The sequence below is a fragment of the Clarias gariepinus genome, chromosome 20 (genome assembly GCF_024256425.1).
Source record: "Clarias gariepinus isolate MV-2021 ecotype Netherlands chromosome 20, CGAR_prim_01v2, whole genome shotgun sequence".
Lineage (NCBI taxonomy): Eukaryota > Metazoa > Chordata > Actinopteri > Siluriformes > Clariidae > Clarias > Clarias gariepinus.
The window spans coordinates 15,996,639-16,014,012 of NC_071119.1; the positions used below are offsets into that span (position 1 = coordinate 15,996,639).

Sequence of the window (17,374 nt, forward strand, 5' to 3'; positions counted from 1 at the left end):
CATCTCTGCTTGAGACTAGGATTTGCATCTCATACGATTTAACAAAATGTTATTTATTTATTCAGATCAGATTCATTAATATGATCGTAAATGATGGACATACAGTACAGTAATACATTTACATAACACAAAGTGTGTTCAAATCAAACCAGGACTTGTGATGACATTTCTCCTGAATAAGGCATAAAACTGGTTGTCATTTATAGAAGACTTCAAGCACAGTACGATGATGTGACTCTTAGACCCAGTAAAACACTTGCATTGAACATTTTAAGAAGGTCGATGGCCATGAATGATGTTCCCAGTTGATTGTTTGGAGCCCGCTGCAGTCATTGCCGTGAACATTCAGCAAGTAGAATGCCTGATCCTTAGAAATCGATGGATAACTTGTCGCTAACTTGCGGAAGAATCACATCTATCAGTGGGAACTGGGAGTTTAGTAACTTGGCTGGGAGTTACTGCCACATCCCTGTACAGTCCTGACCTCGCTCCAAGTGATTTCCACAAGCTTGAGCTAATTCCAGACCAATCAGGGCTACAGCGTACTGAGAAATCTTTGTACCTTGATGGTATCCAAGCACTAATGAAACAAGGGGATGAGTGCATTAGTGTAACAGAGTTTTTACTCTCTGATATTCTGCACTATTCTGCAAATGTCACGGTTTGACTTGAATTTCCTTCGTACATCCTTAGTAACTGCCTGGTCACGGTTGTGGGCTGTCAAATTGCGCTACTAGTTTGGATATATTGTGAGCAAAAAAGGAAATTTGCTTGAAAATGCTTAAATTTTTTATATATTTGAAGCACTAAATACTGTATATATAGATACGTAGATGCACTGTGCTACTATTTATAATGCATTGCTCACCCTCAGGAAGAACTCTCCTCCATCGTTGCCGGCTCTGATCCTGAAAGTGTTGTGCATGTTATTATAGATATTAGTGGCTTGGATCTGAAAAATGTCTGCCGGTATGGTACGGTCAGAGTGAATGTTCATGTACTTGTAGACAATAGACTGTGGCAGGCCACGGCACGCACTTGTGGAAGAACACACACAACGGCTGGAAGAGATAAGAATACAAAGTGCTATTAATTACTATTAAACATCAGATACCATAGAACTTTCCAAGGCATGATATACAGGAGAATCAAAGCATTTTATATAATAGAGTGCAACAAGGACACAATTCACACAATGTACGATTTGCAAAAAACAAGAATTCGAAATTAGTTTTCAGACTGAGTACTGTTTTTTTATGTTGATTTCTCCCACATGCTACAAGAAATAAACTTTCTGTATTGAAGATGTCTTGACATTCACACAGAATCTTTAACAGAGATCACGAGGGAATGCAGAAAAAGGATTTGAGAAGGTATCATCAGCCCTTGACTAACTGATCATCAGTAGGTGTGCAGAGTATTCAGGTGTGCACAATACCAAGAGGGAAAGACAGAAGTCGTGGTCTTAGATAAGCAATTGTGGCTGCAAATCAATCTGGAAAGGATTATAAAACCATTCCAAACTTTCTACGGTGAGAGAGATTCTTCCTAAACATAAGGCATTCAAGACAGTGGTCAGTCTTCCCAGGCGTTGACGTCCCAGCATATTCTCCTCAAGGTCAGACCAAACAATGCTCAAAAGAAAAAAAACCCACAAGCGTTACATCTCGGACCCTACAAGCATCACTGAGCATGTTAAATGTTTAAGTCCATAACGGCACAATTAGAAGAAGACTGAACAAGTATGGTTTGTTTGGAAGGGTTGCCTGGAAAAAAGTCTCTCGTAATTCACTGGTAGTTCATTGGCAAAACTCAAGTGTCACTTGCTTGCTCCACCACTCGCTGTTAATTACAGTAATTCCGCCAGTCATGTTCCTGGAGAAAAATAATTGGTTTTTCATACAAGTTTTACAAGTTACTGTATGATCTGTTAGTAAAAAATGGTGGTAGAACTGTTGTATAAAAGCAATATTATACTTAAGATATTGCTGTCAGGCTTTATCCTCGTGCCTACAGTACAACATTGTCAGCGGTGCTGATATTGAGCACAACAGCACTCCCTCTCATATGATGTTACTTAATTATCCCATGAAATATCAATATAATACACTATATGGCCAAAGGTATTTAGACACCTGACCATAACATTCACAGGGGTTGGACAATGAAACTGAAATACCTGGTTTTAGACCACAATAATTCATTAGTATGATGCAACGCCTCTTTTTCCTGCCAATACAACATCAATTCGTCTTGGGAATGACAGATACAAGTCCTGCACAGTGGCCAGATTTATTTCGAGCCATTCTTCTTGCAGAAATTCTGCTTCAGGTAGAATGGTCACTACGTGATGCTGGTGGCAGAAAACATTTCCTGACTCGCTCCTCCAAAACACCCCAAAGTGGCTCAATAATATTTAGATCTGGTGCAGGCCATGGGAGATGTTCAACTCCACTTTCATGTTTATCAAACCACTCTGTCCCCAGTCTTGCTGTGTGTATTGGTGCATTATCATCCTGATACAGGGCACTGCCTTCAGGATACAATGTTTAAATTTGTGGATGCCCATGGTCCTCCAGAATGGTTCGGTAGTCCTTGGCAGTGACGCGCAAGACCAAGTATTGGGTCTAGGGAATGCCATGATATTGTAGCCCAAACCATCACTGAACCACCCTCATACTTCACTCTGGGTATGCAACAATCTGGGTGGTACGCTTCTTTGGGGCTTCTCCACAGCGTTACTCCTGTTGGATGTGATTCGTCCTTCTTGGTGGTATGCTGACATTACCTTGGATACCGTGGCTCTTGATACATTACAAACAGTGCATTGGAATATTTTAAGCAAAACTGTGCTATTACTCTGCCAATTAAACCTTCACACGTTGCTCCTACTGGTGGAATGTGCAGCAATAAATATTGGCCACCAGGCTGGTTAAATTTAGCCATGAAACCTCCAACACTAAAGTGTTTCAGTTTGTGGTTCTATTGTTCCCAAATTGTGACCATACCGTTGGAAGCACATAATTGTCTTTAATGTCTTTGACACATTTGGGGTGAACTATAATGCACCCTTGACACCAGAACTTCTCAATGGTTAAAATCCCACAAAGCCACATTTCATAATCTACTGGAAACCCTTTTGAAAGACTGAAAGCTGTTATAGCTGTTATAGCAAAGGGTGAATACCTCAACCTATTAATGTACAGTACATGTTTTTTAGGTTCAGTCCTCATGTGTCCACATACTCTTACACGCTTATATGCTTTTATGATTATATCTTACTGTAGTGTTATTCCAGCATGTTAGTGCAGCTTGTCCTAGCACACAAAATCTTGGCTTTTACATACGTTTTACATACGTGAAAATGCCGCCAGATCTACTTACTTTTCGGATGTGCGCACATAAGGCTCTTGACATGGGTTTTTCTGGTAACACCGGAAGCCTCCGTAATAATTCCAGCACATCTCATCTTCACTGCATTTCTGGCCTGTTTCACACTCGTTAATGTCTGAGTGCAAATGGCAAAAAAAAAAAATTTCATATATTATACAAACTACACAAACTTCTTTTCTCATAGTTAAAGCTAGTGCATAACAGTAAAAAAAATAAAATAAAATAAAATAAAAAAAAAAATATATATATATATATATATATATATATATATATACTGTATATATATATATATATATATATATAAAAATGTGTGTGTGTGTGTGTGTGTGTGTTACGAGGGGAGTTCAAGTCAAACCGGGACCTCTGATTGTGTAGAATAATCCCCTGCTATACTAATGCACTTATCCCAGCGTTTCACTAGTACTGTACTTGGATACCATCAAGGTATAGAGTTCGATCGATCTGACTGCTTCACGTCTGAAACGCTGGCCTCCCAGGAACTCCTTGACTCCTAATGGAGCCAAAAAACGGCTGATTATCATGCATGGAAGTACAGACTTCTTTAAAACATATGCACCATTCGAATATTTTACTTCGGCTAAGATTCTCATCATCGTCCTGTGCTTGAAGTCTTTTGTGAAGGTCAATCGGTTTTACACCTTCATTAATGAGAAATTTTATCACAAGTCTTGGTTTGACTTGAACGCCCATCATTTATTAGTATTAAACAGACATGTTTTTACAGAAAGCTTTAACATATTACATACAAAAATACTGTATATATATATATATATATATATATATATATATAAAATACAAGCATGGAAAAAGTTTTGCATACTTGTTATTTTTTCACATACTTATATATTTGAGAATCCACTCAAAATATAACTCTAGTACCATTAAATAAATAATAATAATAATAATAATAATAATAATAATAATAATAATAATAACAATTTGTACCGGTTTTTACTTTCAGTGTGTGTGTGTGTGTGTGTGTGTGTGAGTGTGTGTATGTGCGTGCGTGCGTGCTTATGTGTGTGCGTGCGTATGTGTGTGTGTGTGTGTCCTTTAAATCAAGGCTTAGATATAATTCCTTCCTGGCAAACCAGCCTACAACCAAACCCCTGGTCTCACTGTTACAGTAAAAGGGGATATTGAAAAACATGGGCTATCCCTTGCCTTAGAGTTCAGGCAGCGCGCACACACACACACACACACACACACACACTCACACACATCAAACGGTTATGTACCATCAAAGTAGCCTTGGAACTGACGGGAACTATTTCTGACACAGCAGCAAAGATTCATTAACTCACTCTCCAACCTATTCACCTAACCCATGGGAGTGGAAAAAATAACACTGGTATTCATATGAAACTCTTAGAAAAGAAAAGAGAAAAGAAAAAAAACCTCACAGACTTAAATCTCCCTTTTGGGTGCCGAAACACTAACGCCTTGTTTGCGTGCACCCCAAGCTTTCGCATTCTTTCCATGACAGGCTGGTTGAGAGTACCGAGCCCATATTCTGTTATATATCTCATTCGCCGCTGACACGTCCAATTTCGATACGGATCCGAAACGGGCATGGAGGTTGCAGAGATAATCATATTTCACCAGCAAAGAGAAGCAGCCGCCAAGTACTGTACCTTGACACGTTCTTGTTCCCTGGAGCTCATATCCTTCAGGGCAAGTGCAGGAATATGCTCCGGGGCTGTTAACGCAGGCGTATTGGCACATGTAGCGGGAGAAGGCACACTCATCAATGTCTGCAAGCGAAACGAGAAAAGGAAGCCGTTTCGAAGAGGCACAGCGGTTACCATGAGTTTCAGTGATAATATACAGTACTTTCTAAATAGACCGTGAAAGAGACAGCATGAAACAGTGACGGCATATAGTAAAGCTTTACTACACCACATATGGGTTACAGTATAAACATGTAAGGGCATCAAAGGCTTCATCAAGGATCAAAGGCAATATCCATCTCCTGTAATACATTTCCCTAATATTCTAACACTGTGTAATTTCTGAAATGAACTTTACATTTAGGTATTTGGCAGACGCTCTTATCCACTTACATTTTTATCTCATTACACATCTGAGCAGTTGAGGGTTAAGGGCCTTGCTCAAGGGCCCAACAGTGGCAACCTGGTGGTTGTGGGGTTTGAACCTGGGATCTTCCGAACCGTAGTCCAATGCCTTAAACACTGAGCTGACTTTGCCCCACACAATGACCTGAGTTTGTTTTTGCATGCTTGAGCGATTAAATAAATGATCATCAAAGATGCCAAGATAATCTACATCACCTCATCAATGCCTGTAGTCTATTTTTCTTCCTATTAGAGTTTAATAGTATTTCATGTGTATTGCTGAACAATTAGTTAACTACACTTTGTGCGGGATGAAAAAAAGCAGCAGTTTCAAATTATTGGCTTTGATCAAGCAAAGACAACAACTAAGGAGATTTTAAATAACCTGGAATTTGGTTATGAACTGTCTAATGGATTGAAACCTAGATGGATGCTGTCAGCACACACAACAGACATGACATCTATTTACGTTTTAGCTATTTTAGTTCATATAATAAGGTAAGTAAGGGCATTTCCATGTGATGAGATCTCACAGCACTGGGGCTAAACAGCTGTGTGGCCGTATGATAACCACATGTTGGTGGGATTAAACAGAAAAAAAGACTTCAATTTGTTAGGGAGTATAAAGATGGACGTTGGAGCTATGAGAAAAGTTTATGCTGTCTAAAAAATTCAAGGTTTTGGCTCATCAAAGCTACTGTATGTGGCAATAAAATGAAGTCAGGTTATCCCATGAATGGATTTTTTTCTTTTCTAAATGCATGGAGTGCTTTTGGGAGCATAAGGAATCATTTTCACACATGAACTCGACACCACATTGCGTGCTGTAATCAAAGATAAAGGCAGCTAAATATCTTTTCCACTTAGATACATGGAATCCCATAAGATTGCAGCACTGATGATCACACAGGGTCCAAGGAACATGTTGAGTCAGTGATACTGACAGCTAGAGATCAGACTAACCTACACAGGAAACCGTGTCCGGTCCTAGCTCATAGCCCTGGCTACAGTGGCAGATAAAGGATCCCATAAGATTGTAGCACTGATGATCACACGGCTGACTTACTTGACACTCGTTCACATCTGAAACAAAGGTGGAAAAATGACAATGCCACAAAATCACAGTAGTAATACTCGTAATAAAGTCACAGTTGATCACCTCTATTTTGCTTCTTCCCATCTTAAGTGTGCCAGAGACAGAGAGAAAAAAAAAACGCCTGGCTGCACGTTACTAACAGATGTCCTAAGAGGGTAAACAAAGGCCATGTGAAAATGGCATTGCAGTCTTGGCTGAAATGGGACACTTTTCTAAATAGAAGATACTTCTACATAGAAAATGCTGTGGGATGCCAGCAAAAGTGGTCATATATTCTCCATATTCTCCAGCAAGCTCAGTAAAACCTAACAGCTGTTTTCTTATAAAACTGCACAGATCTGTGTCGAAAACTCCTGATTTTAAGCAACGAGTTTTCACTCCAAATATTGACTGTTTATTTTATTACAGTGTATTGATCTTTATAGAAGTTTCTTTAATGCTTGCTGGAGAATATGAGTTCCTCTGGTAACTTTGTCACACTCGCGTCTTTCTACTTTTATGCAAATACCAGGAGTGTACGTACATCAGGTTTCCATCTAAAAACTCTGTCTTGTACTATTTATATATATATATATTTTTTTTTTTTTTTTTTTTTTTACAGCCATGCATATATTCTCTTGTGATGTTATTTATTTATTAATTTTTAAGTTATATATGGAAATATTGAATGATTTTATACATAACTATGCAGACATGATAAACATATATAACAAAATTGGTACAGCCTATAATATGGTGCCTAAGACTTTCGCACAGTACTGTATATATACTTATGTAAACTTTGTAGTCCAACTAGGGACCATGGAGGCCAGCAGTGACCATTGTTCCTATTTTGTACGACTGTAGTAGGTCCTCTGGTCAATATTCACATGCACATTGACATACTACAGGCAATTCAGGAACGCCAGTTAGCCTAATCTGTATCTTTAAAGAAGGAAACCGAAGTAACCGGAGGAAACCCACCAAGCATGCAAACCAACCCAAGGTGGGAATCGAACTCAGGACCAAGCCACTATGCTGCCGATATTGCTACATTTGTATAATTCTCCCCCTTTTTTGTCCCCTCACACGCTAGCTTTACGCTGTTTATGACCAGAATGAGTTTCCTGGATTGAATCACTCACCCACACAGCTGTGGTTGTTGCTGGCAAGCTGGTAGCCAGTGTTACACTCACAGTAGTAGGATCCCGGAACATTCACACATCTGTGCATGCAGTAGTGTGACATCAGGCACTCATCTCTATCTGTGGACACACACACACACACACACACACACATATATGCTGGGTTGAGAGTGTTCCCCGAGTTGGTCCAACAGATTGTATTACGGGTGTTTTCCAAGTGTTTGTGATATGCTATTCTGTGGACAGCAATATAATTTATCCATGTATTAAATAGTTTGATACTAGAGAATTTTAAAATTCTCGACTCTATCTGACTGATTATACAGTAGATTAGAGAGCAGCATTTGCTGTAGTGCTGGCTTTAATTTAAATGTTTTTCGAAATGTAGCCTTGCAGATTCAGGGTCCAGGTTCAGTTTTCACCTCAGTGTCTGTGTGGATGGAGTTTGCATGTTCTCCCCGTGCTTGGTGGGTTTCCTCCGAGTACTCTGGTTTCCTCCCCCAGTCCAAAGACTTGCAGATTAGGCCAATGGGTGTTCCCAAATCCTTGGCAGTGTGTAAATGCACGTGTGACACTGGACGAGAGGTCTACAATGGTCATACAATGGTCACCATTTGCCTCTGCAGTCCCTAGTTGGACTACAAAGGTCCTAGATGGATGGGTGAAATAAAATATAATAGCTTTATATTAATCCATGTGGTGAAATAAAATATAATAGCTTTAGTGGTTCAGATGTTTGAGGCTCTCGGATGGTTAGGGGTTTGAGCCCACCACTGCCAAGTCTCCACTGTTGGGTCTTTGGTCACGACCCTTACCCCTATGCCCAGGCAGCCCAGATACAGAACGAAGTGTTGTTCCCATGCCTGGTTATAAAATGTCAGGGTTGTAATAGCCAGCACATACAGCGGTAAACATGCGTCAGATATTGTGGAAGATAAAAGAGACAAAGCCTGAAACCCTATTCTTCTTCTTCTTCTTATTATTATTATTATTATTATTATTATTATATGTTGGGTTATATTTGTCCACTTTACCCGACTTAAAGGAACCACGTTTACTTCTGTCATATTGAATTTTCCGCCATTCTTGAGTTTTTAAACAATTTACGTTTTACATTTCCTTCTGCAATATTAGTCTAAATTGTACCAAATTGTACAGGTGGCATCTATTGACCAAGCCCTAAAAAAGGTCCGCTGTGGCATGCCAACAAACATGATGATAAAGCAGCCAAATAGAAAGCAGTGCTATTCCTTCTAAAGGGTTTGTTGCTTTCACGTCAAACTTTGTATAGAATGTGTCAACATGTCTTGTCCACCCTGGAGACACAAGACAAATTTAGTAAAAAATGGCCAACATATATATAAATGGTAATAACCCCATACCTTCCCCATTTCAAAGACATGCAGATTAGGCTAACTGGCGTTCCCAAATTGCCTGAATAAACAAAATGGCTTGCTATTCTCTTAAATATGTCTCTATGGTCCTCATATAGGCAGTTTTAACAGACAAAAGCCAGCACACAAACAAGAGTAGACATCCAGACCTAGTATTTTTTTTTTTTTACAATAACCAGTTATTTATATTTTATGCAAACAACACAAACTCGTAAGCTGATGGTACTAGCTAGATTGATCAAGCACCACAAAACAAGCTAACATATGCTGACTCATCAAAATCTGATGACAATAGGGGTAACATTTCATTGAAGGCATCATTGTGTGATTTCATTGTGATATTGGTTTTATACAACGGCTCTGAAATCATAATGTTTTCAGAGCTGCATAAAACAAGTGGTGGAACTAGCATTGAATTAGCGAACGGACAGTTATTTAACAGGTGAAAGTAGTTTTAAATTCGTGCCAATATTATGTAGCCAAAGGGTAAGAGAATAAACAGGGGTCGCTTAATGGTTAAGTTGTTGAAGTACTAATCGGAAGGAACCAGGTTCAAACCCCAGCACCACCAGGTTGGGCCCTTGAGCAAGGCCCTTAATCCTCAACTGCTCAGATGTACTGTATAATGAGATGAAATGTAAGTCGCCCTGGATAATGGCATGGTGTAAATGTACATAACCCATGGAGGTTCTGTAAATCTTGTAAGTTCCTGTAAGTTTCCTTTTATATTTCCACTTTTTTATAATATCAGATAACTTCAAGGGCCTCAAAAAGAGGAAAGCAGTGGGAAACAATTTGGAACAACTTACAAAACTAAGGAGGCAGAGCGTTGTTTAAGATGACATAACATTATCAGATGCATTTCTTGCTGACTGGATTTGAATGTGGCTTTTGGCAGGCAGCCGCTCTTCCCTATTTCCATTACTGCTAACTTCTGTACTGACATACTTTTAGTCATGCTGGCCATTGACAGCTAGTGTAATAAATGACTATTAGCACTCATGTGGCACAGAGAGAAACATATAGGTAAACGTCTTAGTTCTGTAACGCTCTGTATCTTCACTCATGGAATGCCTCTCACCCAATCAGATTAGGGCAAAACAACCAGGAGTCAAACATGAAGGGAGAGTTGTTAAACTATGAATATGGAACATTGGAAAAAATAGGGAATAATTCCAGGACTGGATCTTAACACATCAGAAAGACAAAACAAGGCTACACAAGAGCAGTTCATTAAAGCAGGATTCTCACCCACACATTGGTCACCGCTCTTCTGGTAGCCTGGTGGACACTGGCATAAGAAGGATCCCCAGGTATTATAGCAGGTCTGATCCGCACTGCATGTGTGTCTTCCTGTATTGCACTCGTCTATATCTGCATGAGCACACACACACACATTTTTTTTTTTAGCCATGGACCAAAAGTAATTTTAACATGGGGGAATTTAAGAGGCATCAAAGTTGAGTCATAGGACACATTGCCACCTCACAGCTTCAAGGTCCTCAGCTCGAGTTACCGTCTTCTCCATGTGAAATCTTAGTTCCCTCTTGTCTCAGACAACCATGTCAAAAGGTTGACTAGATAAAACATATTGCCCCTGGGTGTGAATGTATGTACAATATGTACATACAATACAGCACCCCATCTAAGTCTAAGTCCAGGATAGACTACAATCCACCATGGAAAGTAATTCCTAAAAGTCAATATGTTAATATAAACTTTTTTATCTTAAATTGCTAGTCTTCCGGCTGTTCCCGTCAAGGGGTTGCCACAATGGACCATTGAATCTGCACAACAGCTTGGCACAGGTTGTACGCCAGGTGCCCTTCCTCATGCTACGCTCCCATTTTATTCGGGTTTGGGACTGGTACTGCATCCAGTGGCTGGGGTTCGGCTGGGGATCAAACCTGGGCCTTCCGCGTGGCAGACAGGAGACCTACCACTGAGCCACCAATGTCCTAAACTTTATTATATAGAGTAATTAAGAAAAAAAAAACTTGATACTTGCTGGATATAGTGTAACACGCTATAGATAGATCTGCTGCAGCTTCCTTTTATTTGTGTTTAAATATACACCTTAAAGTTTGAACAAAGCACAGTACATCATTCTGGACCATCAGTACAAATTCTCTATATAGCATGTAATTCTTTAAAAACTCAAACTCTATTTTGTATGGGTACAGCTTTTATGGCCATACATGAAATGAAGGCTTATGTTGGTGGGCCACCAAGCTTTACTGTACATCCAATGTGATATATTGAAAATGCATTACAGGACAGTACAGTACAGTAGAGGTTCTGTAATTCATTAATAACATATTGCATGATTCCATTTTCATGCGGACAACAGATTAGGGTTTTCCAGCCCGTAGTCGGGTGTGATGGGACGTTTAATGAGGCTGATCATATTTCTCCCTAGTGGTGGATTGACTCTGTGCGGAGGCTTCTGAGGTTATCCGTCATGCTTCAGTAAAGATTAATTTCACTCTCTATGAAGCTGGCCAGGATACAGTGGAACAAGGTTATAGGTATACATAAATTTGATAATATACAGTACAAGCACACTCACAAAACACCAGGCTAACGTTTAATTCTATTGCATTGGGAAATGGAAACAAGACATTTTGACACTAAGCTGAGGTGTGACGCTGAAAGATTATGTAAGTAACCATGGTTTTGATGATGACCCTCCAAAGTCTATGTCAAGTTGTAGGTTTTTTGGTACCCGGTTAGTCCTCTACTTATTTGGCAAACCACAGTCACATAAGGAAAGTTTCGATTTAGAATTGGTGGACCAATGTTCTAACAGTGCGATACCTAGAAAATAATGAGAACACTTAAAAACAGCACTCCTACAATGGAGAAGTGAGATCGAAATCAGAATTGCTGATACTTCTTTCTACTGAGGATGGGAATTTCTCACAAGTCACAACAGAGCTCATGGTTTGTGATAAAACAACATGGTGAGTAAATCTCTTTAGGTATACTATTGAAACCATTTTTAAATGTCTTTAAGTGGTCAGCGATTTTCAAGAACAACTCTTCAGAGTTGTGAACCTGGATACGTATTCATCAAGCTTATCCACGTGCAGTGATGCCAGTATTGTTGTCAGGAATGGTGGTTTAAGCCTCAGTGTTTTAACTTTGGCCCCCGTATATGAGCCGTGTGTTCCCACTAGAATTTCATGTCCATGCTGAAATGCCCTTAGACATACATTTATCTCATTGTACTGTACAGCTAAGTAGTTGAGGATTGAAGCCTTTTCTCAAGGGCCCAATATTGGTAGCTTGGTGGTGCTGTTATTTGAAAAGTTGTTCTTTACCACTGAGTTATCCCCTGTGACCACAACCATAACTGAGATGGCTATGTCTTCTTCCTTGCAAAATACATTAAAATTTCCTTAATATTTTGGGATTAAACTTTTTTAAAGAATTTGCCAATGTAATCAGTTAACACTGTACAACTAGAATGCATGGGTGTGGACCACTATGTTAAAGGTGTAGTTCAGATTTGCACACAAATCATAAGGTTTGTCACCAAAGCTATTACAATGTAAGTAACCGGGGCCAAATTCCACTACTTTCGTTCCATGCAAAAATGTATTCCGTAGTTCAGCTGAGACTAAGTCCTATCAAGCTAAATCAAGTTTGCATCTTTTAAAGCCATGGTATATTTAGAACAAATTGAACTCTTTTATTTCCCTTTTATTTTTCCTTTAAACTAGCCATATCATATTAAGACAAAATAAAAACAAAATATATACCTTCAAAAGCTGGTCTGATGTTATCAAGCTCCAGCATTTTATTTGCAGAGGGGACGACTTGTCAATTACATATTTTGGTTTCCGATTTTGGTGAATTGTGCCTTGAAAATATGTTCTGATGGGAAAGTAAACCATTGTAGCGTGCTAGGCTGGTTCATTGACGCCAAAGTTGCCTACATTAATGTAGTTCTGCACAGTTCATCCAGGGAACTTGCTGTCTTAAAATGGTTTCTGTTTCAACTAGAAGAGTCTTTACAAAAGACCCGATCAGATCCTAGTGGCACAGAGTGCTTCAACATTTTAGCAATTGGTTCTGAGACAGCCAAACTTGCCATGTTAGATATACTAACAAAAAAAAACCCATATGCTGTTGTTAAGGCCTCCACTGCCTGGAGTGCTAACATTAAAGGTGGAGTGGTTCTATACCCATACAAGACAAACTACAACAACTCAATTTGACATTGCAGATTTACCGGCAACAAATTTGGTCTTATTAACAAGAAACCAGTAATCGGGATGTATATACCCGATCAGCCATACAGTACCATGACAATGCAAAATATTGTGTACTGGATTGTGGAGGTTCCCCTTGTGCAGCCGGGGAACCTTAAGGTGTGGCTCCTGGCGACTATGTCTGGTACCAGGATCCTTTGGGTGCTGTAGGTTGCAGGGTGGGGCCATCCCTTGGGAGCTCAATTGGATTGGGATCGGGGGAGTTTGGAGGCTAGGTTGGTGGTTGGGCTCTTCGTCTGCTGGGTGTCTTGAGTGGTGGGATGTTCCGGTGCCTTTCTTTCCTGGCCAGCATTGACTTTATTGGTGATTTGTGCTACTGTACATTTGAAACAGAAGGGCTGGCCTTCGTTCCCTGCAGCATGGGTAAGCCTTGGTGTGCATGCTCCTGCTACCAGTTTACTGCTGTATAGTTGATAATCAATGTTAATGAGTTAATGTTTTGTGGTGTTAATGCAGATGCAAGGCTGATGCAAACAGATGTTTCACATGAATAATAACATACAGAATGTGTCTTCTTGACAGCCTGCATATGTACAGTACGTATACAGTAAATGTCCTTGTATTAGTCTTTTTATAAGTCCATTAAATATTAAAATACATTTTCACAGTTTGCCGAACATTCGAGGAGAAACATATCTGATGCACAGTGAGTGCATTTTCACTCACTACAGGAAGTGGGATCTAATCCTGAGGTAGTCTTTTCCATGTACGCTTTGCAGAGGTCATCAAAAATCTGCAGCCCTAGACAGCCCAAGCCAGTAACTGTTTCCATTTTCACGTCATGTACTTTCTAAAGTCAACAAAACGATCCTTCTTGTAATGTGTTATTTTTTATTTTTTTGGGGATTCCACACAAGAGGTCTTGATTGTCATTGAATGGAGCAAATACTATCATATAGTACATATAGTACATATAGTATCATATAACATCATCAAGTGATATGCTATATTTCGTATGTGGTCAAAACAACATATGTATAAGTTAAAAGAAAATAATAAATGATTGAAGATGGTAAATGTTAAACCTAAGAGAAAAAAAAATGATTTGTGGTGTTGAAATTTGTATTGCATTCATGTGAAGGAAGATGTACTACCATGCTATTTTTGACCTAGTGGAATTTATGTATGACTAACGTTCTTCAAAAGTATGCTCATGCTCTTCTCAAGTACAAAAAAATGATTTAACAAAAAGACTGTATGCTGAAAGAATTTCGGGCTAATCAATTACACTAGGATGAATACCAGTAAGTAAACTGAACTCACGTTTTTTTATTATTATTATTATTCCTGCACACTCACCTGCTTCATTCCTTGGCATAAGTTCAAAGTGCAATAAAAACTACTCATGTTACACTGAAGCTTCCAAACCGCTCAGGTTCTCAGACCAAACTCTCTGGATAAATTGCATATCTACTTGTTGAGGCAAGTGAAAAAATTCTGATGTCAACATAAAAAGTTACTTTAAGATTAAATAGAAAAAAAGATGGAAGGCTACATTACAAAGAATGAACTGCGAAAAAAAAAAAGTCTTAAGGTCTGTCATTTCCCTTAATGCTAGTGTTAATATATTACAGAACCAAAATAGATCATAAGATTGTAAACAGATCGGACAAAGATGGAGTTAATTCTAAAGGATGTAGGAACAGTATAGACTTGATTTATATACTATATGTATATTTATTATAGACAGTATGTATATATGAAATCCCAGCATGCAGAAAGGTGCAGAACACACATCGCATTACATCTTGCAACATACAAGTCTGAGCAGCTGCAAAATGGCCTGACACCCTGGTCCAAAAGCACCTTCAGTGGGCACAGGAATTTCAAAACTGGACAATAAAGGAATGGAAGAAAATGGCCTGGTCTGATGAATCGTGTTTTTTTTTTTTTTTTATACATTAAGAGGACATCTGTGTGCATATGTGTAGCTCACTCTGGGGAAGTGATGACGCCAGGATGCATCATGGGAAGCCGGCAAAAACAGCGTAACACCCGGGGCAAAGTTCTGTTCTGTTGAGAAACCTTAGTCCTGGCATTCATTTGTTGTTACTTTGTGTTTATTCATGTGTACTGCCAACTTAAACTCTGTTGCAGACCAAGCAAAATGTCTAAAAATGTTCGAGAATAGTTTGAGGAAAATGATAAATCTTGACATTCCCCAGATCTCAAGCTGAACATCTTTGGGATTCATGCATTATGCATTCATATTCCATACAGGGTTGCAGGAAAGGGCCTGGAGCTTATCCCAGGAGACTTTGGGCACTAAGTGGGGTACACCCTGGACAGCGTGCCAATCCATCACGGGACACACACTGCCAATTTGCCTCGGTGGGAGGAAATCCACCAAGCATGGAAAGAACCACCAAAGTCCATTCACACAAACCAAAGGTAGGAATCGAACCCTACGACCCTGGAGGTGCGAGGCCACTGTGCTAACCACTACGCCACTTCGCAACAGATACCAGAGCATACCCTTTAGAGGTCTTGTAAGGTTCCTGCCTCAGTGGGTCAGAGAGCTGTTTTGACAGCACACAAGTGACTTACACAGTATAAAGATAGATAGATAGATAGATAGATAGATAGATAGATAGATAGATAGATAGATAGATAGATAGATAGATTTGTCTGATAAATAGTTGATGACATTTTGAATTACCAGGTGACTAGTAAAAGTCCTACAACCTCTACATGGCACTTATTACAACATCCACAGAAAATAAAATGGTTTTATTACAACTCATATAGCTGTTTCTGAAATCAGGTATTGTGTATCTCATTTAAGAGTGTCAAGGGACACAGCAGCATGACAAACACACACACACGCACACACACAGTGTGTATGTGTGAGAGTGATGTCATACTTTGGCCGCTGGCCCCACCTGGAGTCTTAAGTCTGAGTAAACAGAGCTCAGAGCCCCACTTGGTCCTCGTTCCATTTGCGCCTCCCAAAAGCTCCCAAACCTGGGCTGACCTCCCACTCGGCCACCAGGAGAGAGGAGGGGAAGCGTTCGGATCGCGTGAGCAAGCCCTGTGAATGTTTGTGGAAAAAGTGAAGAGTATTCTCTCTCCCCCAATTTGTTCCTTTCCCTTTTTTTTTCTGGAGCCAATGTTTCATTTAATCAATTCAGTCGTTTAAATGGCATGGATAGATTCCGTTCCACACTTTCTTACCGCGTACATCTCATTGTTAATTAATATACCGCTTTATTAGAAGCATCTTATTAATACTTTGTATAATACTCGCCCCGTGTTCCCCATATCCTCGAAACAGGCTCAACTTTTCATGGCATGAAATAAAGATGGCTTTAATTCTTTAAATTCTTTAAGCTTCTGCTTCACGTTGCCATGATTGCATAACATGAGTGCTGCAGATTTGTCAGCTGCACGTTCGTGCTGTGAATCTTTCCGTTCTACCAGATCCCAAAGGCGAGCTAGTGAAATCAGTAGGAAGTGGTCAAAAAAAGAAAAAAAAAAAGAAAAAAGAAAGGGGGAACATTGTGGACATAAGCTGTGGCATTTAATACTAATGTTGAGTTAGTATTGAGGGTGTGTGCCAAGAAAACAATTAACACAAGGCAGGTTGGGTGAATGGATCCATGTTGCTGACACTAAATTCTAACCCTCCAGATGCACGTTGCAGTGAAAGTCTTCTTCTGTCTAGTTTCGGTAAGCCTGTGCCCACTGTGGTGTCGGTTTCCAGTCCTTGGCTGGAGTTTTGATGTGTTGTGCGTTCTCAGGTGCTCATCACGCTTGTGGTTATTTGAGTCTGAGTGTCTGATCTCTCTCTCTCACCAACAAGGCATTTCCGTCCGCTCTTCACTGAATGCTCTTGCACAATTCTGTGTAAACCTCTAGATGTTGTTGTGCATGAAAATCCCAGGAGATCAGCAGTTTCTGAAATAGTCATACCAGCCTATCTGGCACCAACCAATATGTCACTAATACCCTGTTTCCAAGGCAGTTCCGGAGCTAGTTCGGAATTGGTGCCCAA

At 39.6% G+C, this 17,374-nt stretch overlaps 1 protein-coding gene across 5 annotated transcripts in view; it reads right to left on the bottom strand.

The window, feature by feature from the left end:
* efemp1 (EGF containing fibulin extracellular matrix protein 1) overlaps nt 1-17,374 on the bottom strand; it is a 33,166-nt gene that overhangs the window by 1,872 nt on the left and 13,920 nt on the right. For 3 of the 5 annotated variants that reach the window (XM_053480079.1, XM_053480082.1, XM_053480081.1), the window contains exons 5-10: nt 10,355-10,477; nt 7,710-7,829; nt 6,453-6,572; nt 5,049-5,168; nt 3,385-3,508; nt 869-1,061 (exon numbers count right to left, since the gene is read on the bottom strand). In XM_053480079.1, coding sequence (XP_053336054.1) covers nt 869-1,061; nt 3,385-3,508; nt 5,049-5,168; nt 6,453-6,572; nt 7,710-7,829; nt 10,355-10,477 — 800 coding nt within the window. The remainder of the gene's footprint in view (nt 1-868; nt 1,062-3,384; nt 3,509-5,048; nt 5,169-6,452; nt 6,573-7,709; nt 7,830-10,354; nt 10,478-17,374) is intronic. The other 2 variants (XM_053480083.1, XM_053480084.1) reach the window with 2 other exon arrangements.